Source organism: Osmerus eperlanus, chromosome 28 (assembly GCF_963692335.1).
Source record: "Osmerus eperlanus chromosome 28, fOsmEpe2.1, whole genome shotgun sequence".
In the NCBI taxonomy this organism is placed as follows: Eukaryota; Metazoa; Chordata; class Actinopteri; order Osmeriformes; family Osmeridae; genus Osmerus; species Osmerus eperlanus.
The window spans coordinates 4,027,061-4,054,421 of record NC_085045.1 but is presented as its reverse complement, the minus strand read 5'-3'; the positions used below and the strand labels follow the sequence as shown (position 1 = coordinate 4,054,421).

At 44.9% G+C, this 27,361-nt stretch overlaps 3 protein-coding genes across 9 annotated transcripts; 2 read left to right on the top strand and 1 right to left on the bottom strand.

The window, feature by feature from the left end:
* Positions 1–86: 86 nt before the first annotated feature.
* gle1 (GLE1 RNA export mediator) lies at positions 87–4,973 on the top strand. Of its 2 annotated transcripts, none has more exons than XM_062454383.1 (16): positions 87–316; positions 564–815; positions 924–1,079; positions 1,213–1,361; positions 1,459–1,519; positions 1,633–1,887; positions 2,029–2,254; positions 2,353–2,465; positions 2,577–2,646; positions 2,742–2,884; positions 3,016–3,206; positions 3,320–3,449; positions 3,565–3,669; positions 3,769–3,851; positions 3,959–4,022; positions 4,121–4,973. In XM_062454383.1, exons 1-16 carry the CDS (start codon positions 218–220, stop codon positions 4,187–4,189), a joined length of 2,166 nt encoding a protein of 721 aa, XP_062310367.1. In that variant the 5' UTR covers positions 87–217; the 3' UTR covers positions 4,190–4,973. The 2 variants fall into 2 exon arrangements, with proteins under 2 accessions (XP_062310367.1, XP_062310366.1); XM_062454382.1 differs by having other exon boundaries at positions 1,633–1,893.
* ptgesl (prostaglandin E synthase 2-like) lies at positions 4,969–8,262 on the bottom strand. The gene is made up of 7 exons (XM_062454385.1): positions 7,830–8,262; positions 7,549–7,737; positions 7,164–7,219; positions 6,923–7,075; positions 6,565–6,765; positions 6,321–6,438; positions 4,969–6,229 (listed from the first exon to the last, which is right to left on the bottom strand). The coding sequence occupies exons 1-7, from the start codon at positions 8,118–8,120 to the stop codon at positions 6,101–6,103; spliced, it is 1,137 nt and encodes a 378-aa protein (XP_062310369.1). The 5' UTR covers positions 8,121–8,262; the 3' UTR covers positions 4,969–6,100.
* LOC134015068 (ral guanine nucleotide dissociation stimulator-like) lies at positions 8,257–27,049 on the top strand. 6 transcript variants are annotated; one of them, XM_062454380.1, is made up of 18 exons: positions 8,257–8,914; positions 19,310–19,614; positions 19,736–19,810; positions 19,939–20,132; positions 20,270–20,394; positions 20,510–20,725; positions 20,859–20,962; positions 21,084–21,168; positions 21,961–22,038; positions 22,274–22,360; positions 22,474–22,506; positions 22,618–22,739; positions 22,872–22,967; positions 23,099–23,294; positions 23,619–23,693; positions 23,978–24,226; positions 24,400–24,514; positions 24,655–27,047. In XM_062454380.1, exons 1-18 carry the CDS (start codon positions 8,894–8,896, stop codon positions 24,828–24,830), a joined length of 2,352 nt encoding a protein of 783 aa, XP_062310364.1. In that variant the 5' UTR covers positions 8,257–8,893; the 3' UTR covers positions 24,831–27,047. The 6 variants fall into 6 exon arrangements, with proteins under 6 accessions (XP_062310364.1, XP_062310361.1, XP_062310360.1 ...); XM_062454376.1 differs by lacking the exon at positions 8,257–8,914 and adding an exon at positions 11,381–11,658 and having other exon boundaries at positions 24,655–27,048; XM_062454379.1 differs by lacking the exon at positions 8,257–8,914 and adding an exon at positions 13,414–13,668 and having other exon boundaries at positions 24,655–27,048.
* The last annotated feature ends 312 nt before the right edge of the window (positions 27,050–27,361 follow it).

The following is a 27,361-nucleotide window of genomic DNA, read 5'->3' as shown; positions in this document are numbered from 1 at the left end:
TATTCAGCATTTATGATTATGCATAAAGTATAATCCAGAAGTGGGAAATGCTGTAGATAGGAACGTTTCTTACCGGAAACCGAAGAGGTCGGAGAGGAATTTGGGTAACACCGTAAACGCCGCAAAATAAGCAAAGAGAAAATAGTAAACCAGTTTGAGCCTGGTTCAGGCTTTACCAAGGTACGACCGGTATAGTGAACTACTACTACACCCCGAAATGCCTGCTGAAAGTTTACGGTGGGAAACATTAGAGGCCTTAAAAAACTCACAAAAAGGAAAGCTTAAATATAGTCCAGACTGGCCTGAAAATGGCGAGGTAAGTTCACGATACTCAGCCTAGTGCTCTAAATGACAAAGCAGCTAGAGGTAGCTATATAAGCTCGCTAGCTGGTACCTCATTACTGGTTGTGTTGACAGTATTGCTAGCAAAGAGAATGTGTGGAGGATTAAGGATACCAGCAATGTCGTATGTTTTCAAATTGTTAGATCTGCTTGTAAGATAGCTAGCTACTAAATTGGACAAGCTCCAAGACTCGGAACTATAATCAATGCGACTCCCACAGGATGTTTTGTCTGGTTGTAACGAAGCACCAAGTTTGTCCCCGCTATCCGGACTCATCTTGAAAAAGTTCAGCCCCAGGCCTCTCCAGAAGACCTGCTCCTTGGGCTCGGCTTCCCGTGACCCAAGCCCAGGCTTTGCTGATGACGCCCCTTTCTCACTGTCATCTACGAGCTCCTTCCCATCCGTCAATGTTCTTAGTTCTCCTCTATCTTCTCCATCAGAAGTTCCCCCATCAGTGAAGGACACAGAACTGGTAAGGAAGAGGCTAACGTCTCACCAAATTACATAGAGATGAACACAGTTTCGAATTGCAACTAGGCAACGTGAATTGTCTGTGCAATATATTTGATTCAATGTGCAGCAGGTCATCGATGACGAGAAGAAGGATTTTGACCAGGAACTCAGTCCTGTCCACAGCCCTACTCCTCCCCCCACCATCTCTCTGCTGTCTCCCAAAGCCAGCCACATGGCAGGATGCATACGGATCTGTGAAGAGAAACATCGAGCAAAGGCCAAGGTACAACAGGCATTAACACCACCGCAGGGGGGAAAGTTTCAGTGTGGCACGGCGCTGTCATTGATTTATCTCAGGCAACTGCAACGGTCGTTCTTCTCTGTTGAGGTGTTGATCCAGTATCTCTCTCACCCAGATGGAGCTGAACCTGAGGCAGGAGCTGCAGGAGCGCCTGGTGGCGTCTGTCGCTAGCCGCGAGTCAGAGCAGCTCAAACGCTTCGAGGAGTTCATGGAGTTGAAACAGAGGCAGGAGTACCAGAGCATGAGGGACATGATGGAGAGAGAGTATGGGCATTTCATGACCTCTGACCCTATTACTATGGCCATTTTTGTTTTGATGGAAATAATCTTTTATAACTGTTTTTTTTCTTGTTCTCTAAAGTACCCAAGAGAGCATTGGGCGACATGAGAAGTTAAAAGAGGAGCACAGACACAGAACCAAGGTATGACGCGAGTTGCTGCCCCCCGCACGCTGAAATGGCATGATCTCGGGTCCCTGGCGAGATCACGCCATCGGTGGTCTCTGACGGCCTCTGACACTCTTCTACCTCCCCAGATCCTGAACCTGCGCCTGAGGGAGGCTGAGCAACAGCGGCTGCGCGAGGCGGAGCTGGAGAGGCAGAGGCAGGCGGAGGGCAGGGAGAGGCTGCGCAGCCTCAACGCCATCCAGGAGGAGATCCTGCAGCTCAATCACCTCCTCGAGCCGTCCACACCCACCCAGCCGGGCCCCGCCCCCGACCACATGCCCTACATTACCCGTGGCAACCAGCTGTGCACCCAGGTGTCCGAGGTGGTGCGTGCGACGTCTGAGGTCCGTGTAAGCCTTTCGTCGCTCGACGATGACCGCGTTTGTTCCTGGTGCTCTGCATTGTCCTGATAGGTCATTGTTAGCATGTCGAACAAACAACAGGATGTCTCATTAGAAGCGGTGTGTGTGTCTGTGCATGTGCAGGGGGCGTTCCCCAGCATGGAGGACATGACCGTGGCCGAGCGCGCTCTCCATGAGATGAGGTCCCTGATCAGGCTGAAGCAGGAGGAGGCGTCCCAGGCCCAGGAGAAGAGGAAGAAGGACGTGGAGGAAGAGGAGGAGCGCAGGAAGCGGGCGGAGCTGCAGGCGCAGCAGGAGGAGCAGAAGAAGAGCGCGGCCGTAACGGCGAAGGAGAAGGCGCGAAAAAAGGGTGAGGAGAGAGGGTTTCGTTTGGTTATGCCAGGCTCGTGTGCGAACGGTTTTGATGGGCTTGGGAACAGTTGAGCTTCAGCTTTCCTTGTTCGACAGGTCTGCAGACTAAAGCTGAGAAAAGCACCCTGAAATGGTACCAGGGGCTACAGGACTCTGCTAACCAGTGTGTCCAGTCACTTGGAGACCTCAACGATCCCAAAGATCTCCAGGTAGGATGTTTACCTTTTTATGTAGGATTCCGGCTGCTCTGCATTGTAAATTTGTCATTTAGATTAAAACCATAATACATGCTGATGTCTGATTCCCTTGTTTGTGCTCAGACAAAGAAACTGAGAATGGAGTTACAGAAAGCGGCTACCATCCCTGTCAACCAGATTTCCAGCATCTCAGGTATGGGTCAACAGAGTCTGATGGCGGGATATGCGTGTCCTATGATGCCCTAAACGTGTGTCCTATGAAACGTGTTGTGCTTGTCATCCGTGAAGGATCCCAGCTCAAGGAGATCTTTGATAAGATCGACAAGCTGCTGTCTGGGAAGTCGGTGGTGTCGGGAGGAAAGTCTGTCTCCACATCCCAGCATCCCAAGGGCTTAGACTTTGTTAGCTACAAATTAGCTGAGAAGTTTGTGGTGAGTCCGCGTAGCACATGGACCCCCATGGTCCCCACCGATGCCGTAAATAACATAACTTGGTTTTATCGTTCCAGAATTGAAATAAAGAATACAGTTTTTGATTCGTTTGTGCCGATGGATGTTTCTAGAAACAAGGAGAGGAGGAGGTGGCGTCCCATCACGAAGCTGCCTTCCCCATCGCTGTGGTGGCCTCCGGAGTGTGGGACCTACACCCCCAAGTGGGAGATCTCTTCCTTGCCCACTTACACAAAAAATGTCCTTACGCAGTGCCCCACTTCCCTCCCTTGAAGGATGGAACATCTATTCCGGATTATCAGAGGTCAGTACAACACTGTGTAACAACTTGAATACCTGATTAGTGAGAGTCCTATTCCAGACACAAAGAAAAGCATCCCTTCCGTGAGCATGTCCTCCTTCCTGTGCCCCCTCCAGGATCATGGGCTACAGGGTGGATGACTCTGGGGTGGAGGGCCAGGACTGCTTCCTGAAGAGGATGTCCGGAATGATCCGGCTCTACGCTGCCATCATCCAGCTGAGGTGGCCCTATGGCTCCAAACAGGGGGTACGAACGCTCGCTGCCTCGTTACACACGGCCTTTATCCACCTTGTGTTTGTCTTGGGAGGGGAGATTTGCCGGTTACGATCCTCATTATTGTCCTGGAATTCCTTCCCCTTAGCCTGGTCCACATGGACTGAACCATGGGTGGCGCTGGCTGGCTCAGATGCTGAACATGGAGCCCCTGGCGGACGTCACGGCAACGCTGCTGTTTGACTTCCTCGAGGTGAGACCAGTCATTGGTCTGTTTGTCTACCACGTCTATGTCCTGTATTTCAAGGCAAGCCAAATGATCTTTTTGGCCTTCCTTCCTGCTCCACCTCAGGTCTGTGGGAATGCGCTGATGAAGCAGTACCAGGGGCAGTTCTGGAAGCTTCTACTGCTCATCAAAGAGGAGTACTTTCCAAGGTATGATTGTACCACTAAAACCTTTGTTTTACATTTAACAATGTTGTTTGAATACCAGCATGGTTAACCCACTGCTGTTCCAACACAAACCCCTTTAACTCCCTTAGGATTGAGGCTGTCACAAGCACAGGACAAATGGGCTCAGTCATGAGACTAAAGCAGTTCCTAGAGGTGAGAGAACCACCCACAGCGTCTTTAAATGACGTGTCAAAATACATTGAAAATAAAACCTGTGTTGTAATCCTGTGATCACTTTGTCTTTCGCCTAGACTTCATTAAGAAGCAGGCAGATTCTTCCCCCCAAAGGCCTGCTAAGCTCCTCTTTCTGGAGGTCCTGAGTGGAGGGGAATCCCCCGAAACAAACAGTGACGCCGCCGTTGGACCCCGCTTGCATGACCCAAGTACGTCAGGAGACTGAGCTAATAAGACTAGGCTTTGCACATTGTAAAGTTATGGCTGCCTGCAACGATACACTATATCTCCTGTGATTCGCTAGTGTGACGTGCGCGTCAAACTAAATCCTTACAGGTTTGTGTCGAGGGGTTGAATTGTTTGCCGCTTCATTCCTTGTGCTGCGTGTACTACACCCACTGCAAGATTACATGTACCGTTACTTGAGCTTTACTTATGGAGTAGATGGCGAAGATGAATGTACTCTAATCACAACAACGCAAGATATCGTGCTACAGTTCTCCTTAGTCGCAGGAATTATTTTGGATGTGGTAGACGCATTTTAAGTTGTGTTTAAACAGTGTTTAGACTGAACAGGTTTCTGTGTTTGATTTTGGATGTTTCCATGTCTAGATCAGATGTGTCGATCATGGCATTCACTATTCACGCCATATTGTCAGTGTTTTCATTGATAATGGAATGAAATCTCCACCTTTTTATGTTTGTACATTGACGTGATTAGTTATTTATGTGTTTATAGTATCTGGATAGTTTTCTATGAATTACCTCCTAAGCTAGCAGGTTATTTGCAAAAATATCAACATTTACATCAGGAAAAGTAGTAAATATGGGAGCAGTACAGTATGTCACATACTTCCTGGAAATTGAATATAATGCTTACATATTTGTGCAAAATACATCATACAACCTATAAAACAATAATCAATCATTGTCTGAATTGTATTCATCCTTTTTACATGTATGAGCATTGTGGTGTATGTCATACATACAAGAACAACTGATTCATACTCAGAAGACACAGTGCATATCAGGAAGATCCAATCAGTGCATATCAGGAAGATCCAATCCACCCATTTGACCTACGAAGAAGCTCTACTTCCCCCATAATCAATACAAAAAATCAAGAGAAATAAATAAACCAATGGACTGATTAAGTTTGCCGGCCAGTAAGTTGGGGACTGAGCAGTGAGAAGCAACCATCTGCTACAGGAAACTATTCAAGATGCAGACGTTAAAGAGCTAGTTCACCCAATACACATTCGCAAGATGTTTTCCTGTTATGGAAGTAGATTTTTCTACAACGCTTTACCCACATGTTTGACTACATTGCTGTAAGGTACAAAGGGAACATTGTACAGGAATGGTTTATGATTGGACTATTAAGAAATTAACAGAAAAGAGAAACCGGTCGTCAACAGGACAAGTTGGGAGTCCCATGTAAAACATCCTAGAGATTCATAGGACTGAGAAACATCAAATTAAACCTTTTCTAATCATTAAATGTATGAACCCATATATAGATATTAATATAGCATACTTAATAACCTGCCCAGGGACTGCAGTTGAAAATTAACCGTCTTGCTAAAACCGGCACTTACTGAAAAGTTGATTAATGTTCACTGTCCCTGTAAAAATAAACGAAATAAACTAAATTACAACCTAAAATACTTATTGTATTTTTATAATTATTTTCATTAATAATTGTTTGCTCAACAATACTTTCATACAGTAGTTCATGGCTGCTAATGCACAAATGGATTTCACTGGCAACCACAGCTTGGCAGGAACACACGAGAAGCTAAATTGTTACATTTGCTACATGTTTATTAAAGTAAACTATTGAAAGAGCATGAGTAAATCTATATGGGAACTAAACATCTTTCCTGTGCCTAGTCAGATTGCTGCAGTCGAAGCTCCTATAATTCTTCCCCATTCATGATACAACCTCTCCGAAATACAATCTTGTGATATCCTGCTGATTTAGTCTCTGAGGCCTGGAAGCGATCTTCTGTTAGAATGTATGCACTATAGACAATGTTTTTTTGGGGGAGGGGGGGTCAAATCTTCCCTTCATGGTTTTGTGTGGCCTTTTCCATGCGCTTGTACCAGAACTTCACCTTGGTGTTCTCCATCATGTCATCAAAGGCTTGTAGACCCTCCATCACTCTCAGGACCCCAAACACTGCCTACAGAGGGGTCACAACCACCAAAGAGTGAGTAACAGTTACTAAGAAACATCTATACATTTTCAATAAGACGAGTGGACAAATATGTTACCAGGTCGGACAGATTGGGTTGGTTGCCACCCATAAACTTCCTCTTTTTCCCGATAGCTGCTACCCAATCATTGACAGCTTTGTACAGGTCCTGTCTCACGTCATCCTGCAGGTTGTGCCTGAATAAAAAGTTCAAGATGATGCCATAGGCAACAACACACATTTCCAAAGCTGGTTGCTGGATCATTACAAATGTAGATGTTGTCCCAAAATGTGTTTCTGACACAGGAGTCTCTTTCACCAACCTTCTTTTCAGCATTTTGGAGATGACATACATGGCTGACGCTCCAACGTACTTTGCACAGAATCCCTCAAAAGTGCCAAACTTGCCCTCTCGCACAATGTAGTCAAAAGAAGCCAGGGCCTCTCCTGCAGTTCTGTACACGTTGGGGGAGATCAGGTGCACAAGCCAATCATCTGCCCATCGACGCCATTTGATTTCCTCTCTGTAATAGATTTAGTGGCACAGAAAGACAAACTGATGCAGACTTTTTCACACACACAAAAAACAATTACTATCCAGACTGTATTCTATTTAGCAGAGGGTTTTTCTTTGTTGAGATTGACCAGGCAGATATCTGCCAGCTAACGTTATGGACTGACTTCCTGGAATCTTTCTCTGGATACAGCAGTGAGGCCTCAGCTTCGGTCAGCATCACCCAGTACTTGTTGTTGTACTCTGTCACTTCCTTCCCCCGGTCATTGGTGGACTTCATCTCTGGGTAACAGGTGAGAATTTCTGGTATGGTTTTCCCCCTGTAGAGAAGGTTCAGAGAGTTTCTAGTCATCTCACCCCCAAAAACCAAACACCCAAGAAAGACTATACGGCTGTGACATTACTTACTTGCTAATCAAGTATGTCTTTAGACCGCTGATGATTACTGATGAATCATTCAGTTGCTGTAAGATATGAAAGCAAGAGTGAGAAACCCCATGATGTTTTCCAATGAGTCCAAGACCTAATAATAGTTTAGTTAAAATTTACTTTATGCTATAGCATATACATTGCTGTCAAAATCAGCATTTTCAATTTCAAACAGACCTTCAATTTCCCAGTAGACCCCACATGTAGTAGTGCATAGTATAAACATTTTCAAGCTTTAGGCATATTTGACCTGCATAATTGTGTAAAATATGGCTTGTTTGCATTGCACTACTCGTCCGAATCGTTTGGCCTCTGCCGAGCATATCCCCTTCATGCTGGTATGACACCTGACTAATGTCCTTACCACTTCACCATTCACCATCAAGATAGGCACTTTTCTGTAAGTTGACCACTTGATTTCCTTTCTCATGACTGGATTGACCTCCACGATGTCGTATGGCAGGCCATGGAAATCCAAAAATGCCCGAACTTTGCTGCAGAACGGACAGGTCTTGTACTGGTACAGGGTCAATTTAATCTCCCCTTCAGAAACCTGAGAAAAGACACCTGTGAATGCAATGCTAATGACACCTGCAGCACGCTGCATACAATCTACAGTATAACTTCATTATAAGATAATATTACCTTGGATTCCTCTTCAGCAAGGTGTTGTTGGACAGAGAACTTTATGGTCTGGTATAAACCAATCCCCCCTCCCAGCAGAAACGCACATCCGAGTATTCTGCTACCACCACGCAGCGGTGGTGCAAAAAGCAATTTGGATCGGAATCCTGAACCACCCGTTCCATAAGCTCGGCTCGACCCATGTAGCGAGGATCTCGGCACCAGGGAAAATACTTTGCCAGGACGGCATGATTGAGACTCTAGTATTTGCCAGCCGACCTTACTAAGCTTTAGTGCACAGGCAGCTGCCATTTTGCTTTTACATAAACTCCCACAATGCAACTGAAGGACTTGTTCAAGAACATCGTTTGCTTCATCTACGCTCAGTAGGCTACGCTGTCAGGGATGTATTCAAGAACACCAACTGGACGAGTAGCATCAAGCTACGTTACGCACAAATTAGAAACTCTGCCTTCAGGTTAGGTTGATTCTTCAAACAGAGATAATGATATGGGTGGATGACAGAAGAGAAAATTATTTGAACAATTGCGTATGAGAATGATATATTGTTATCCAGCGGTGTGGTACCCATTTCCTTGTTGCTATGTAGCTACTGACAACAGCTGCATCACCCGATTGCAGCTGTGTCGTTCCGTATCCCGTACGAAACGTTAGCTACATGTGCTATCAAGTCAACATCCAAGCGAGATGATACTGTCTATGACCTGCAGTTGGCCATTTTTCCCATATTTTATTAACTGGACGTTCGGATATACGTATTGAAAATGTCAAACATATCTATAAAGTGAGTCGTGCTGGTGCAGCTTGCATGATTGTTTGGAGGACTGCACGCCAACGTTGGCACAAAAAATAACAATCGCTGTTTGCATATAGCCTGTTTGCTTCTATTCTGCATTCAATGTCAAGATTTCTCGCTGGGTTAAAACATCTGCTTCTACAGTAAGATAAAATAGAATACTATCTTCTTTGGATCCTTTTCTATCAAAACGGTTGGGAGAAGAGGACCAGGGAATCTATTCTGAACTTATGGACACATTTTGCACGAAGGTCATGACTCTGAGAGGATGATAATGCTGGAAAAACAGGTAAGGATCGTTCGTCTTACATTTATCAAGCAGAGTAGGCCTAATTGAGCCAATAGGATTGCACCTAGCTGGCTCGATGCATGCTAGACTATCAATTGACGGTCAGCTGGACAAATTAGCCTCATGATGGAGTTACAGTGAATCTCAATAAATACACTTGTAACTGAGTTTGATGGATCCATTGTACTTTTAAAAAGCATATCCTGCATTTCCTAGAGTTGCCCTATGTCTGGAGGGGTTACACAGACAGAGCACCATTGCTTGAGTACCTCTCTCTCTCTCTCTCTCTCTCTCTCTCTCTCTCTCTCTCTCTCTCTCTCTCTCTCTCTAATTTGGTCTCCCGGTCTGCTGTTTTTAACTCTGTAAGGCTGTACTGAGAACCATTAACAAAAGCCACTGGGATACTCTTGGCTAGGAAGTCGAGCTCTCTAGGAAATATCCTTTTTGAAATAGCTCTTTGGCCTTCAGAGGCCGAGGGCAGGGGACCTCTATTGTTTAGGTCTGAAATTATCTTTTGGTGGGAAGAGAGTCATAAGAAGAAAAAAAACCTTAGCTACCCCATTTAAATAAAATATTATACTCATAATTCATATTTAAATCATGGAATACATTTGCAACCATGGTAGCATGGTTTTTGACTAGGGCAGGAAATGGAAAGTAAGATTGGCTTTTGCAGGATGCTACTCAGTGCATCACTCTTGGAATAAGGTGTTCTTTCCTACAAACACTAATGTCTACCTTGTGGACTGTTGAGCACCAGCACATTGATTTATCTACAAAATCAGTCAAATTAAGTTTTCTTCCAATTAGGCCTACATGCCTGTGGGGAAAGTGAGTATTATATCATCCCACACATTCTCATCAGTTTCCTATGCAGCTTTTATGAAGCATATAATTTGCAATTTCCCAACCAAAAGAAATTTGAAAGCGCTCGACTTCATCTCTGCACGGGTTTCTGACTCTCTTCCACAGATGGAATGTGACAGGAACCTGAGATTTGAACTCAAATCTAGAGCTGCACACGGAACACCACTGGGATACCGGCATCTGAGTTGAAATAGAGAATCTAAAACTTTGTGTCTGTGTTCTGTTGCGCGGATAGCTAAACCAGTACAACGTGTAGAGGACCTAGAACGCTGGACATCTTTAATTTGAGGTGTGGGAGTACACCACCCTGTTCTGTCTTTGTTATGTGTGTACAGGAAGTGGACTGTAGCTTACAGTTAGGTTTCCTGTCCTGACTGTAAGGCAGAACTCTAATGTAGCTATAAATTCAACCCCAGGAGCGAACAGCTTTGCCTTACAGTTTCCATGACAACTGGTCGTCTACAGTATTCAAGTGTGGGACAGCCTCTGCATGTGAAAACAGTTGTCATTGCTCAAACCCTTCTCGCTCTCATGATAGCACTGAATTCATTATTTTCACACCAATCACTTTGGAACAGGGTTGCCTCAATGACTCATCTTCATTATAGCTTTACAATCTAAAATTGAATGCTGTGTTTTTTTTCACAATCTGTGTCGACCGTGTTCCCCAAACATTTACTATAAATGTAAGATGTCAATATCTTCTAGCCTATTTAGGACGATATGCCATATTAAACCTCGTATTTTACAGAGCCATTAATCACATTAAACAAATAGCTTAATTAATTTGCAAAACATGTCAGTTTTCTGAATTGTAAATGAGATGCATAGAGTTTTCTTTGAGGTCAAATAAAACTTATCATATCATTATTAATCATATAACAACCACTTTAGCTGTTTTGGGGTAAAAGCTGCATGACCTACATATCATGTAGTTCATTTTAGCTCTGCCGTCTGTTTGATGGCTTGAAGCCTCAGGCAGAGTCTAGAGAGGATGGCTTCAAGTTGGAAAAATGTGTGGACCATGGTCCTATTTCACCTCTGATCAGTACTCTATAAGTCCCACACTCACATCCACAGAAGCTTAAAAGCAACTCAAACTGTGAAGATGCATACGGATACTTATGTTAGATCAAGAATGTTTGTGCTGCATTCGTGTGTTCAGCAACTCAAGTTGGTCCGTCTCTCCTGGTGTCGTTGTGTCGCTCCCGGCAACACTGTCAGAGGACGGAGTCGGAGAGGAATTGGCCTTCTTTGTACCTTTCATTTCAAGGTTCTGTTTTTTTCTGCTTTCAGCAGGAGGTTACGTAAGTTGTGGTCAATTAGTGTGACATTTCAGTGCTACTGTAAGTCAGGCAAACATATGTAGGATGTTGCAGTTGTATTGTGAGAGTTTATACCTTCATATGCAGATGAAATGAGAGAGAGAGAGAGAGGTAGAGAGAAAGAAAGAAAGAAAGAAAGAGAGAAAGGAGAGGGCAGCTGCTCAGAGTACAGACATTCCCTTGTGAGAGACACTGATGCGAGAGAGAGAGAGAGAGAGAGAGAGAGAGAGAGAGAGAGAGAGAGAGAGAGAGAGAGAGAGAGAGAGAGAGAGGTGTGAGGGGAGGGGGGTCCCTCTTTCAGAAAAATATTCTTCCCCGTCTTCAGTGGGAGGCAGAGGCAGTCCAAGCCCTTGTGCTGTTAGCAGTGCGGAGTTCCTGTTTTTGTATTTGATGCAAGTGCGAACAAGCGATCTGTTGTTGCGGGAACCTCAGTCCTCAGTGTCTGTGATTAGCAGCATGGAGCCCAAGTCCCTGTTCAGCCTGCACAAAGCCCTGGCCCAGCCCGTCAAGATGTGCATGTTTGATTTTCCTGTCACAATATTGGAAGACCTGGTAAGTAAGCGTACACTGTTCAATCCAGGGATATTTGGATGTTTACTTCTCTGTTGGCATGTCTGCGCGCGGACATAGGAATTCTGCCTACGTACATTCGTTAGTATTTCTGCAGTGCATTGCTGACCAATGTGTGTGAGGAATGAAGGATGAGGTAGGCAGATGACTGTGGATGTGTGTTTTGTAGAGAATATTGTATGAATGTGCATAGATCATTTTATTGTGCATGTATGTGCAATATTGTATGTTCATAGAAGTATATAGGAGGGACATAGGGATGTGACTGTAAAATAATTAAGTTGAACATATTGGTTGGTATTGAGTTAAATTGTTTGTTTTGCTATTCTCTAGCCAGTGTGGTTGTTCAGCTGTTGTGTGTCACTCACTGTATTGCTAGCACTGACATGTGTGGTTGTTCAGCTGTTGTGTCACTCTGGAAACACCTGAACAGAGTTAGGAAACCATATCCCCATGGAGGATACACCAAATGTTTTCTGTTCATACATGTTGAGTCATGCCCACTGTACTGCTGATTTGTAAAGAAGATTTTCTTTGCTAATGGAGAAAGAGTCTAGGAGTCTGTCTCTTTTCTGCGTCTCTATCAACTTTTTCAGTTGTTGTGGAAGTGTGGTTGGTGGCATTCTCTTGTTATCTTAATGTGACAAGTGTATCTCTTGATTTCCTCGTGTCAGCTGTTTTTCTTTGACTGCAAATTCCAGCTCACACCCTCCTTGTATCTACTTTGAGTTATGGTGGCTCTTCTCAATAGTCACTGACCACACTGGTCCCTAATCATTTCCTGTTATCTGTTGAACAGCGTAATTGCCTTGTAGATTTCTTGCACTGGAGACATTTCCAATTAGGATGTTTTCCTGCTTGTGGTCTTGAGTCCAAACCCTATCACGAAGACCATGCATTTCCCTGCTGGTAGATAGACTGTCTCCACTGGCCATTGTGAAGCTGCCTCAAGATGATTGCTTTTCAAATGGAGCACAGTTGGATGCAGTTAGTATAGAGTTGGAGAGAAAGAGAGAGTGTGTGTTTCTTTCTAAATGCCAAGGCCTTTGAGCTCGGACTGCCTCAGAATGGCTCCGCAGCTTCAAATAATGGAAAGCAATAAATCCAGTGTCTTTTTCCAGCCGGCTTTCTCTGTCAGGTAGTCAGGAGGGTTGTGGCTCGGGGGAGTTATGTCACCGTGTGTGAATCGGAGGTTCCCAAGTCTCCATCTGTTTGGGGGAGGTTTCTCTATCTGATGTGACTCAGTGGATGTTTTGTTTAACTTGACTTCATGTTCACATAAAATCTCATAAAACATGATGTCTTTGTCAGGGGTTCAATTCAACTGTGAGAAACATATGGAAAAGACGATAGGCCTGTGGAAAACTGGCCAGATTCGCATGGAAATTGCGTAATCCAGATTAGCCAAAGCCTATACTTTAACATTTTTCATACAAAACATTTATAATTTGACTCCATATGTACTGTCCTCCACCATTTTAGTTTTTAATCGACACAAAATAATTTGGAACTTCCCAGGGTATTTCAGGGAGATACATTTGTCCATACTTCACTTTCATTTTCAGTTCAGCAGTCATAAAGTGATTATTCCTTGTTGTGGTTGTTCAGCATTAGTTCTGACAGACACGGATGAGCTTTTTGGAATTACAGTTTTTAGCAGAAGTTAATGTTTTATTGTTCTGTTCTCTTCGTGTTGACACAGCTGTTAAAGTCAATACTCTTTGGAGTGGGCCTGAGGTGGTCACCCAATCTGGGGCCGAGGTTTGGGAAGCAGGAGGAAGGGGAAAGTGAGCATTGAACCCTGAACCCTGTTTGTGTCTCGTGGTTCTGGTCTGATCTGAAGCATATTCAGCCCTGGTCCTAGTTGTGAAGGACGCAGTGATGTGGTTGGCCCCGTGGACGTGTGGACTGTTGAGTGGAGGCCGCCGTCGGACCGGGTCTGTCTACCAGGCTGTGTGGAGCAACTTCAAACACACAGCGGCAGATGGACAGGTAGGAATCGACTTTTCCGACGTGTGGTGGGGTTGTGGTAGGCACATCTTGTCCTCAATATGTCTAATCTTGCAATGACTTCCTCCTTGGTGACATACTTTTTGCACAATCTAAAGTGGAGCATGTAACCGTCTGTATTTTTTACATAGTCACAGTATTAGTGTTTGTTTCCATATGGGTCTTGTCTGTTTTGTGTTTGTGTGCCTGAGGGCATGTAAGTAACGTGTGTGTGTTTGTGTGCACGGGCGCAGGTGTGTGAGCATCAGAGTTGAGCTCACCCTCCACAGGGACTAGTAAACCATGTTGGGGTATCTGCCAGTGCCAAAGCAGAACAAACTCAGTTATTTTATCGATCCTTGTAAGAGGCTGACAAATGGAAGCAGTGCCTTGGTTAAATCACTTGAGGATGAGATGTAGCAGTTTCTCTTGAGTGATTGCACTGCAGCCAACTGCTTGCAACCTGTAGGCTGACAGCAGAACTTAGCAATGCTTTCTATCTCTTTGCCCCACTCACATTTTTCTTGTCTCTCTCTCTGTGTCTCACCCTCTCTCTCTATCTCTCTCTCTCTGTCTCGCATTCTCTCTAATTTGGTTTCTGTCTCTCTCTTTCCCTTTTTCAAACAGCTGCAATTCAGAAATGTTTTAATTATGAAGCATTGCAGATTGTTAATCTCTATCTCGAGCAAATGGTGGAAATAGGCAGAAAATGTAATAAAAGGATGTTATACTGTAAGCACTGATTAGCTTTGTAAAAATATTTTCATCATGAATATTAAAGGTTTGTTGCTGCTCGTCTTGTAAACTCATTTTGACCAATAGGGGGTAGTGCCGGACGGGTTTTTGGTCGTGTCTCAATCAACAGCATATTAGAATAGAAATAATTGGCAAGTATGATACCTTGTAATTGTACCTTGTAAATCACTTTAAAACCTCATACCCTTATCTCATTCCATTAATTTATAGGATATTTATCTATTTTGTTCCTTCACCTCAAGTTTTGGAGTTGAAGTTGACTAGGTAGGCACCTACCACTTTATTATAGTAGTATACAATTTAGTATTCTCATAGTGGACATCTAAGACTCGTAAACACATAGCTTTGTACATGGCCTCTGCATATTTTACTGAAAAGTAGTAGTAGTAGTTTTACTATTGTAGTACAACATCATGCTTTCTTTTAAGAGAGTAGATGTCGACGCAAGGGATCGGCTGCTGATATTTTCGTAAGAAGGAAGGAGGAGCGTTGAGGAACTTTCCGCGTCTGAGTCATGAGCAGCCTCCATGCGTATACAGTACGGCGCTTCAAATTCTCCGTTCGGTGTTGCATTCTCCCGTAAGTGGAGGTCGAGAACAGAGAATGACTGCATAGCGTTGTGGTTATTGTCGTAACCAGTGTCAATGGTTTATGTTATGAGGATGCAGTCCGAAGCACAAAACGTCAAATCGGGATACCTCGAGGAGATGTTTGATGCCGGGACATGGAGGGTGCGCAATATCTGGGATGGGGTGAAACTGGAGGTTACCGTGGACGAGAGCCCGGTTGTTCTTCACAGCTTTACACATTTGGACCCAGACCTACCTTTGTTTGAGGTAAGATGAAGATGGAACAAAATCGCATATTTGTCGGTCACTACGTGTAGTCATCTGGATTGTCCCACTACATTAGTCTGTATAGAACCACAATGTGGAAAAAACATTGTGTATTTGTTAACATTCAAATTATTATGTTAAAAAAAACTTTAAATATGTCAGTCCTTTCACCTTTGTGATATATTTGGAGAAAAAGATAAGTAAAGCACACATACATTGAACTGGAATAAGACAGAATTGTATTCATCCTGTGCCATCTTTATTGAGCTGTTTAATTCACACACACACACACACACACACACACACACACACACACACACACACACACACACACACACACACACACACACACAGGGTATGAGTAATCAAATTTGCCGGCTTTATATAAGGCCTCTTTTTCAGGCATCATATGAGGACAGAAGCCTTATGGGTCCCTCTTGAAGGTCTGTCTCTTGGCATGGTGCTAAGTTACATCAGTTGTTGGTGTGTGTTTTGAAGTTGATCAGAGGAGTCTCCTCACCCAGACTGTGAGATCAGACATTAAAGGCATGTCTTTGAGGACAGTTTGTTTCCTTCATGCTTGTCACAAGCTTGGACAGGGCATATCTGTCTCTTCTACCCATAACCCCTTCTCTCCCCTAATCTAATCCTCTCCAGTAACACAATTACCTAATGCTTAATCCCCCCCCCCCCCCCCCCCGTTCACAGGGCTAAGCAAAAGGCTTGGTTTACAGTCATAGGCTTTCATTTCTTTCTGTTGGGGTTCTCGGTGTATACAGTACAGAACATTGGCCGATTCTTTGGTTCAGTTGTGTGTAATTATAGAGCACTTCAGCCAGTGGTTATTGTTAAACCCTAAGAGGGCCCCTCTGAACTCAGATCCTGGATTCACAAGGCTCTAATAGGCTGGTTGCTGCTTGGATATTCTGAAAGGTCACTGCTATACAAAAACCGACAAGTAAATTGACGAGTGGATGATGTCACTGTTCCTTAGGCCTGTGTCCTATTGCCATGCACATCCTTGCATAACAACATGCCCATCCAAGTTCAAGCTAATTAACCTGGTTAATCAGGTATATGTGTGTATTTCTTTATCATACATGTTTGCATTAGTTTAATTGTTATATCTGTTTTACAAATGATGATTTGCGCTGAAGGACTCCATTGTTCTGTTTGATGATATCCTAAAAACAGGATCCCCGGAAGTTCGACGTGAGACCTGAAATAAGAAACTGAAGCTGTTTTTGTAGATGCACAGACACAGAGAAGCTTTTGTTATCGCATCTCACTCGAACCGAGAGGGAGAAAGAAGGAAAGGGAGAGAAGTGGAGAGAGGCAGAAGGGCACTCAGGTTTAGGGAGTTTCGAATGAGAGAAACAGACATCGGTTGGAATGTTTAGGCCGGGAGCCTGGAAAATTACTTTATTCAAAGTTTGCCAAATTACTGGTTGTCTCCTTTTAGGCTAAAGCGTAGTGGCGCAGTAGAGGACTGGACTAGATCTAGCCTACATTCACCATAACTTTGAACTCTGTCCGAATAAATGTCCTCTCCAATGTAGACCATAGTGCCCTGAACAGTAGAGGCTGATATCATTGTCAACACTCATTGTATGAGAGAGGAAGCTAGTGGCCTTTGCTAGAGGGTCATAATGGACTGCACTATTGTTCTTTTGAGTATTTGTTTACTCTTTTTTTAGTTCAGGTTTCTCTCAGGTTTTCCATAGGACAGTCCCTCAGCAACTGTGCCATAAACATGATGATGATCTTCATCAAAACATCTATTATCTAGCCAGGGCTACCAGTGTACTGGATGCAGCCCACTGTATTTGTGTTCTTTTCATGTGACCCCTGCCTCTTATTGACTTCTGTATAGAACTGACCATTTTCTGTTGTTCAATTGACTGCAAGATGGACTTATTTATTTACACAGTTTAGAGTCCAAAGATCAACCACTGCTTTGTCTCTGTGGCCATGAGAGCTTCTGAATTTGTTCTCTCTCTTCCCCATTCCTTCCTCTGTAGATACGGCTACTTGCCATTAATCTACAGTATCACAGTTTCGGGAGGAAAAGTAGGCAACTGTATAAATGTCGACATTCAAGCATAGTCCTTGTTGACATGCTATTTCTCTCCACAGAAGTTTAATTCTGGCGCAGTCTCGCATTAAAGAGACTATTCGTAACACCCATGTTACAGAAGGTTACACTGCTCACACAAATATGTCAGATATTTTAGGGCTTCTAAACAAACCTTTCTGTCACTAGATTTTACTTTCTAGTACGCAATTTGTTTTTTTCCCAAACCCACGTTTCCCATTTTACATGTGAGGAACTTCCATTTGAGGTCTACTTTGACTTTTACATTTAGTCATTTAGCAGACGCTCTTATCCAGAGCGAACTTTTGAATGGGTTTTCCTAAAACAAGAGCGTCTTCTACTCTGAGTATGCTATTGTTCCTCTCAGTGGAGACTTCCAGCGTGTCCCAACATAAGGTGAAAGGTGGTGTCTAAATCAAATAAGTTGGACTGTAACCCAGCCTGCTCCGCTATTGTTAGAAAGACATATTACCGAGGTAGGCAGGATGCCATGTGGCGCCTGAGCGACCCATGTTTGGTATCTCGTTTGATCTGGTTGTGTGTACAAATAGCTGAGGACTAAGCTGTGAGTCAGGCATCAGGGGGACCCGTGACTCGCCAGAGTGGCATGGGGGAAGACGTTTGCTTGGATGACAGTTTCCTGGACCCGTCCGGCCCTGTTCCTGTGGTTATGTGGGAGTTCCCTCTCGTTTCCTTGGTAACACGGTCCCCCCCGGGGGCTCTCTCGGAGACTTCCCTGACATTTCCATTTCCATAGTGAAGATGTGAATAGACCCTGTGTTGCCCTGCCAAAACCCAGGCCACCAGCAGTCAACCACTGTTTACATGAGAATGTATACCCACAAATGGACATGTTCATCAAAACTGGTTCTAGGCATTAGGATGTGATTCCATTATGATTTCCCTGGTTCTTCATCATGAAAACTCGATGTACTAGCGACAGAGAGACAGGGAAAGAGACAGAGAGAGAGGGGAGAGGTGGCTTGGGGTCTGTGGATTGTCCAAGTCCATCTATTGGAGGAGAGCTGTGTTTTGTGTTTGGTTTAATGATAGCAACAAGAGGGCCTGTGTGGCTCCACTGATAAGACCCGCTGTGACTGTCTAGTCCCAAGGTCTCGGTGTGTTTGAATACTTTCACACAGTCACACACCAGTGTTACACAAGAGCGCAAACAACAGCTCTTGGAGATCTGGTTTAAAAAGATGTGGTTCCTGAAGAAGTGCAATGAACAGCATATCTATTTCAGTTGCATTTTGACTCAGCACTGCTGCCATAGAAACTTAATCATAACACTGTTGCATTGCGATGGAAGGTTATCGAGCTGTGTATGACTAAGGGCTGAAAGGATGGGTGAAACCTGATGAGTAGAGTAACAAGAAATAGCCAAAGTAAAGGTCTGACTGATGTCCCTGGCCTGCAAGACCACATACCAGTATCTTTTCAATGCGTTTTAAAATTGATGGAAACCACGCTCACCTCTATCTAGGTCAAAGGCAGGGGTTAATCACTAAAAGGTTACATTCTGAGAAACCAGAGAGTTCAGACTGTGGTAAATGTATAAAAGCAGTATTGTCTGCATCTCAGTGTTTTTCTCCATGTTGGTGGACAAACAAATGGTGACAACAGTGAAATGTTGGTACAGAGCCCTCTTTCATTCGACAAGCAGCTTGTATTAATTCCTTGTTGTTGTTTTTTGTTTTAATCACAAGCTTACAACTGTGTCGTGGTGCCGGGTATCTAGCAACCTCTGTTTGCCGACAACCACATTGTGATTTATTCATCGACACACGCACAGACACACACACAGTGTTTGTAATACGTGTGAAAGAGAGATATCGGACGAGAGCCCGCGGGCGCCAAAAGATGAAAAACAACGCAGCAGCTCCCTCCCTCGCGGTGCGTTTGCGTCGCAGAGGACCACCACGTGTCTTCACCTCTCCCTCGCCTCTGTCCTCAGAGCTCGACGCAGGAGATCGGCGAAGAGGCCGAGGAGGGAGCCGTCTTCACCATCACCCTGAGGAAAGTGCAGCTGCACCAGTCGGCCAGTAAGGGGCAGCGGTGGCTGGGCGTGGATACGGACTCTGCCCTCAGCCTGTATGAGACCTGCAAGGTGCGCACCATCAAGGCGGGCACCCTGGAGCGGCTGGTGGAGTACATGGTGTCTGCGTTCCGCGGCAAGGACTCCACCTACGTCACCATCTTCCTCTGCACTTACCGCTCCTTCGCCTCCACCAAGCAGGTGCTGGACCTCCTGCTCAACAGGTAGAGTGACAAGCACCACGCACACACCTCCGTGCCTCCACAAGCCCACAGTAGAGCCACACAGCCTAGCCCTTTTAGCTCCCTGGTGTTTGCTGAGAAACCTGTGGGTTTCGTGTCCTAGGTATGCCAAGCTGCAGAACAAGTCCACAGCAGATGGAAGCAGACTCTTGCAGGAGGACTGCACAGAGCGGAGGAAGTAAGGCTCTTCTATAAGCGTGATCAGGCAAATGTGTTTTGTGGGACCGCAGCATTCCCAGAGGGAAGACATCCGATGTGTTTCCGACGCCATCACAGTGCATCTTACAATCTGCCTCTCTCCTGCAGCACCGTCTCCTCCATCCTGGGGGCGTGGCTGGACCAGTACTCTGAGGACTTCTGGACCCCTCCGGAGTACGGATGTTTACACCAGCTGCTCTCCTACCTTCGCCTGCACTTCCCCGGTTCAGACCTGGAGCGGCGAGCTCGCAACCTGCTGGCCCACTTCCACCACCGGCAGCAGTGTGAGCCGGACCTTGACGGTGAGAGAACCGACTCTGAACCGACTGGGCCTCAGAAGTATTCATGTTTTGGTGTGTGTGTGTGTGTGTGTGTGTGTACGACTGAAGAGGTAACGTGAGCAGAGAGATATGCTGATAGGCCTCTGTTGTTATTTTAGTGGAGCATATCGGCTGCCCCTTCGCCACACAGGAAGAGAGCGGCTTTGAGGACGAGCTTCCTGGCCTGAACTTCCTGTCGTTCGACCCCATCATGGTCGCGGAGCAGTTTACACTCATGGACGCGGTGAGACCTCTCTCCCCCATTAAGTCTGACTCTGTCAGTAGTTGTACACTTGTGAGAGGTCATTTTTCTCTAAGGTTGAACGCTCAGTGAGTTAATTTTATGCCTGGCCTTGTAGGACTTGTTCAAGGCAGTGGTCCCCTACCACTGCCTGGGGGGGATCTGGTCCCAAAGGGACAAGAAGGGGAAGGAGCACCTGGCCCCCACCATCAGAGCTACTGTGGCCCAGTTCAACTTTGTCACCAACTGTGTCATCAGCACCTGCCTGAGCAACCCTACCTTGAAGCCCACCCAGAGAGCCAGGCTGGTGGAGCGCTGGATCGAGGTGGCCCGGGTAAGGTTGCCCTCTCTGGGCTTCCTCTCTCTGACCTTCTCCATACACGGTTACAGCATCCAGTCGATTTTCTTTTTTCAGACCATGGCATGCGACTGGTGGTCATTGTCTGTTTTTGTGCTTTGCTGTTCAGGAATGTCGGATCCTGAAGAACTTCTCGTCCCTACGAGCCATCCTCTCTGCCCTGCAGTGTAACTCCCTCCACCGCCTCAAGAGGACCTGGGACGAGGTGTCCAGGTGAGCGAGGGCTCTGGGGACCGGGGCGTTGGCTGGAGATGTGTCTACCAGCTGGGAAGTAGAACACTAAAAGCTTTTAGGTTGGTGGCTGTCTCACTTCTTAACATTATTCTGCCCATAGGGAGAATTTCCGCACCTTCAGAGAGTTGTCCGAGATCTTCTCAGACGACAACAACTACTCTCTGAGCAGAGAGCTCTTAGTCAAGGTGAGTTAAGATTTTTATGGAGATGCAGTTCTCTAATAGCAGGCTTTTTACAGACAAAGGTCAACAGGAAATTTGTCTGCATGACCCAATATAACTGCATATCTCTGGAACTCCACAGCAAATGTAAAACAAAACAAATGACTTGCCTAAATCCATGTTTAAACAGGTCTCTGTTCTATTCCTCAGGCATGTATTGACGTGCATGTTACACTTTAACCCACAAATTACCCTTGAATTGATATGGCATTAAAAACAATGGGTACTTTGGTGAAGGTGTGGGGCTTTCAATCCTGGCCTATTAATATATCTTTATGACAACGTGTCCCTGGGGTGCTGGATGACAAAGTTAAGCACTTAAGGCACAGTTGTGGGAGGAACCAGGTCAAACCCCAAGGGAATCCCCGCTGATGTCAGAGACTGTTGGCAGGTAGAGATAGCCCCACCCTGGAGATGTGCGTGGCTGGATGCGATATCCCCACTTATAGCACACCCTCCCTCCCTGTAGTATCTGTAGGGGCCAGGCACAGCTACGTAGATCTGTCAGCTCAGCTTACTCAGGGTGAAGAATCACCCTCATGATGCGTCATCCCTAAAATGACTAAGGTTACAAAAATACTGTGGTAACTCACAGAGTTAATTCCTCTCACTAAGCAGTTCATCAATGCCAAACTACTTACAAAGTATGTGTTTACTTTTAAAAAGTATTATTAGCAGGCACAATTTCAATGTCCTTGCTGTTTATTATTATAATTATTTTTCAACAAGCTGAAACTCTCTCCCCTTTTTTGGCAGGAGGGGACTTCCAAATTTGCCACTCTGGAAATCAACCCCAAACGAGCTCAGAGGAGACACCAACAGCAGAGAGATCTGGTGAGTCCACCGAGGGAGGAATTCATAGTTTTCACATGGAATGTGACCCAATGTAAATACCCTCAAAAATACCGTGAGCGCTGAAGCTCTGAGTTCATAGACGTTTCAAATTCATGGCTCCATCTGGTGGCGGATCTGTGTTCGTAGTAGTCGTGTCGCCCTCTTGTGGTGAGGGTTGGGGGGGCATTGCTTGTTTAGTGTGCGTATTTTGTCCTCTAATCACTGTCTGTGACAGGGGGTGATGCAGGGGACCATTCCTTACCTGGGCACCTTTTTGACCGACCTAGTTATGATGGACACAGCCATGAAGGACTACACAGAGGTAATAACCCATGACTGGTCTCTACTGGTTGCTATTGGGAGTCAATTATAGCTTGAAACGTGAACAACCTGCACAGAATTTAATTAATTTCTTTGTTTTGTCATCGTTTCCAGGGTGGACTCATCAACTTTGAGAAGCGGAGAAAGGTACGAGAGCGAGACGATCTGCGACTTGTTTACTAAACGAGCTGCAAGGGGAGTCCCGAGTGGCTGAGACCACAGCTGAGACTGAAGTCTCGTCTCTGTTTCTGTGTGCAGGAGTTTGAGGTGATCGCCCAGATCAAGCTGCTGCAGCTGGCCTCCAACAACTACAGCTTCACCCAGGACAGCCACTTCAGAGAGTGGTTCTCAGGGGTGGAGAGACTCAGTGAAGCGGAGAGGTGAGGGGGGGGGGGGGAAGGTGCCATCTTGAATGTTGACATGGGTTACTCTTTTACCTCAAATTGTGAATATGACCGTCTGTGAAAAAAACACAGAAGCAGATTTTCATATTTGTATCGATGCCCCCTCAGCTACACACTGTCTTGTGAGATCGAGCCGCTGTCAGAGTATGCCAGCAACACTCTCAGAGCCAAGAAAAACGGGGGGATAATGAAACGCTGGAGCGAGTAAGTCCCACAGCCCTCGCCCCTCAACCCAAACCACTCCTGCATGGACCCAAGGATGGTCGACTAGCTCCAAACAGAGTCCTTGCACCCCTCACCTCATCCATCTTCGCCTCTTCCTTCCTCCTCTCCAGTCGCCAGCTGACCGAGGCAAGCTCCAGCAGCGCAGGAAGCTCCCATTCCAAGTCCTTCGACCAGACCCACTTCAGGCTGTACCAGGGAGGGGGAGGGGACAGCGGAGACGCACTTAGCATTGGCTCCAGTGGCTCCGATCTGGAGGACGTTAACCCCGGTTTCCTGTCCGACTCACCAGAGGGCCACGAGAGGAAGGTGAGAAGGAACGAAAATCACAACTCCCCCCACACAGTCATCTTCAGTTCTCTGCTGTTGCCATGGTTGCAGTTTCTGTCCTGGTCCCTTTTTTTGTTTTACTTTAATTTTCATCAGTGATCACTGATTGGATTTTGTTGACAGTGGTTGAGATTATGAGGCACAGTGAGGATTTACTGGTTGCCATTGTTTGACTCAAGTCATAATCACTGATATTGTGATTATTGTATCCTAAATTAACACATTTTTTCAATTGGCCTTGTGGGATAAGCCTTGTGGTTTCTGTTTCTCATGGTTGACTGTGGCTCTAATTCCCTTCTGTAGACATCTACACCCTCAGTAAAACATTCGGTCTCCGCTTTGGGGAAAGAGGGCCAGACTCCTGATCCAAACGCTACGGTACATGAACTCTTCCAGCTGGCTTAGCAGCTCTGCTCAGAACTAGATGTCTCCTCCACTGTACCCCTCTCTTTCACCGTCCCTCTCTGTCTTCAACTTCACCTTCGTTCATGTTCCTTTATTCACCTTTATTCTTGTTCAAAATAAGATATCAGCGTTTGTCCTAACCGTACTAATGATTCATATTTCATCCATGCTCCCATACTCTTACTGTGTGGCAACGAAGTAGCACAACACGCCAAGTCTGTCGTCGGTGGGTGACGGCTCTCTCTGTCTCTCTGTAGTTCTGGGAGTCCACCTCTCTGTCGTCCCTGGACACCTCGGGGATGGGCTCGGGCTCCAGCAGTGCCTCGTCAACCTCCGTCTCCTCCTCCACCCCCGTCCCCTCCTCCCGCTCCCACAAGCGCTCCGTGTCGGCCGTGTCCAACTACTCCAACCTCTCCCTGCCCCTCTACAACCAGCAGGTGGACGACTGCTGCATCATCCGCGTCAGCCTGGACGTGGAGAACGGGAACATGTACAAGAGCATACTGGTGAGAACCTGGGGGGAGAACTCCCTCAACGACACGTGATCAGGAAGTAGATGGAGGGGTGGGATGTTTTCATGCACAAATGACATGATCTTTCTTGGTCAGTCGAGGTAATGCACCAATAATCCGCTACGAATTTAAGAATTCAACCTTGATTCTCGTTTCTCGTGGCGCAGGTGACCAGTCAAGACAAGACCCCAGCCGTCATCAGGAAAGCCATGGTCAAACACAACGTGGAGCGAGAGAAAACGGAAGACTATGAGCTGATGCAGAAAATTTCAGACGATAAAGGTAGGGTTGAAGGTCGATGATCAATTTCTTATCACTTCCTGTGCCATTTAGTACCGTCCATCCATGTGATCATTCCCTTGTTTATGTGGGGCTACCATTAACGATAACTAAATATACATTTGTAAATGTTTTTCTTGCAGAGCTGCGGATACCAGACAATGCCAATGTCTTCTATGCCATGAACTCAACTGCCAACTATGACTTTGTTTTAAAAAAGCGAGGCTCATCAAAGACAGGCAGGGCCAAAAGTGTTGCTAGCTCCACGCTGCCCCGCATGAAACAGAAGGGTCTGAAAATCGCCAAAGGGATCTTCTGAGGACATTTCTACCCTTAGAAGAAAAAGAAAAAAAAGAAAAAACTTCCAGTCCAAGTCTGCTGGATGAAGGCCCTTTCTGTCCGAGGTGAATGTTCCTCAGAGCTACAATCAGTTGCAAAAGAACCCAGTTGAACTAAAGGACCTATGACTAAACACTACAGAACCTTTGCGGAAAAGCAATAGGATGCTGTCCTGCTTCAGTCTGAGTGAAGGAACCCTTCAGAGTAAGCTGTCCTTCATCTCACCTGGCGATCAGAGATAATGATGTCAACAGTGTTGTTTACCTGTGCAGGATATTAGGACCCCTTACATGTGCTGCCCAAATTCACAATGCACACAGCCTTTAGAACAATGAAAGACTGTGACGATGTGACTATTTTGGATTCCGTGGAGGTGTGAAGAGCATTAACTGTTTACTGCAGACGCTGCCGTACTCACTTTACATGGGTTGACGTCTGTGCCATTTCTGTCATTGAAAAAAGGAGATGAAATGTAGATCCAAGTGATCCAAGTGTTTTTTTATTGATTCACAAACACTACAAGGACGGCTTCAGTTATCTTTTGAAAATATTTCACCCGACGTGGGACAGAATGTGTCAAAAAGAACAAGACTGATGTATGTTACAACAAAGTATGAGAGAAACCTTAGGCAAGAAGGTGATATTGTGTCGAATATTTAAGGACCCCATTTTAACAGTACAATACTATTTGGCCAATGTGTTCTTTGGTTCTGCAGCTCTCTGCTTTGCTATGGTGCTGATATTTGTTTATTTTTTCCCCCCCCAATCGCCATTCTTTTTCACTTACATTGGTTATGGCAGGCATTACTCTCGGACTCTCCTATGACTGCATTCAATTTGGTTTGACTTAAATATCCACTTATGCAGGGGCTCCTATGATGGCATATCCTTCATTGCCTACAGGAAACAAAAGTGTTTTTTAAACCATAGTAGTACTCGCCAGTACATTCAGTGGGATTTTGATCATCTGTTACTGCCTGATGAATGCCCTCGTGGATGTTTAAACACCTGCCACATGCATGCAAGAGGAAGTCTAATGTAAGGAAACATTATCCTAGATTAGTTTATTGGTGCCAATCATGTATGAGCTTGCAGTTAAAGGTATGCCAGTGCACAGTCTATATTATGGTTATCAATATTTCACTTAATTTGCACTGTGGTACATGCCGATAGTCTTGTTGGGTGCATGCTCTTTCTAATATCCTTCATAGATTGGTTTGAACAACGTTTGCCAATAGGACAGAAGAGGTTGAATGTGGTGAAGATGTGGTGATGTCTCTGGTTAAAGAGGTACTGGAGAGATGTACATGTATTTGTTTTAGGATGGAAGGCATATGCTTGGCTCTCTCTTCATCACTGTGATTCGCTCCCCCCCTTGCTATTGAACACTGTGATTTGGATATTTCCACTGTGCTAATCACACTGATTAGCTGCTTTTATACTAAACACTGTGACTACTCACTAGTCTCTTGTTGTTAATGCTTAATATGAAACTATACTCTTAGTCTGTGAGCTGAGATTAGTCAAATGGCCCAAGAAGATGTACCAAAATTATGGACATTTAGAGTAGAGGGGCTGATAATTAATTTCATATCAGAATGTAATGAACTATTAAACTGTACAATTATTGTACAGTTTAAAATGTATTAAGCCAATCTACATTAGGGGACATTCATTGTGGTTACACAAGACAAACCCCCCCCCCATATACCATCCCCATGAAGATGGCTTGAAGCAACATTGGAAAGGAAAAAGCTATGATCCATGTTCAAGCATACTCGTTTTGTGTCACGGAAAGATGTTAATTGTCCTGTGAAACAAGTTTGTGACATATGGCCTGCCCCTGAAGTTTTAATCATTATATTGACCGGAAACTGGCTTTCTTTGCTTCAGCTGATCTGTGTTCCTTCTGTGCAGATCAGCACTGACTACAGTGTCTGGTGCCATTGTTGTTTTCACAAAGGCTTGAGACCTTCATAATTGATTGCATTGACTTGTTAAAGATTTTCTAATCTTAATTATCTAAGAACACATCATTAATTGTCCTATGTTATTGTTTTTGTTGTATTATTTATTGATTTGTACATAGATATTTTGCTATGCTTTGTACAGTATTTCCTTTTTTGAGTTAGAGATTAATATATACTCATGTATACAAATAAACACAAAGTTTCAGAAAGTAAATCTTCCTGCTTCCGTTCATATTCTGTCAAGTGAAATGAGACGTTGCTTTAGAAATGTAGATTGGTCTCACACTTGTCTCTCTTCATTGATCTGCACCGAATAAAGCAACATTATCTGCTAAATGTATCTTTCTAAAAAGCACTTTTTAAAATACATATTTTCACTTAAAAAAAAAAAATCTCCACATTTCACTTTACCATGTGACAAACATGACAGCAGGGGATTGAACCGAGCTCAGCCAGGATTTGAGCCCAAGATGTTACAAATGCTTATCTGGTGGGATAATTTATCTGGAGAGGTGGTATTAGTCATGTGACCTTATTGCCA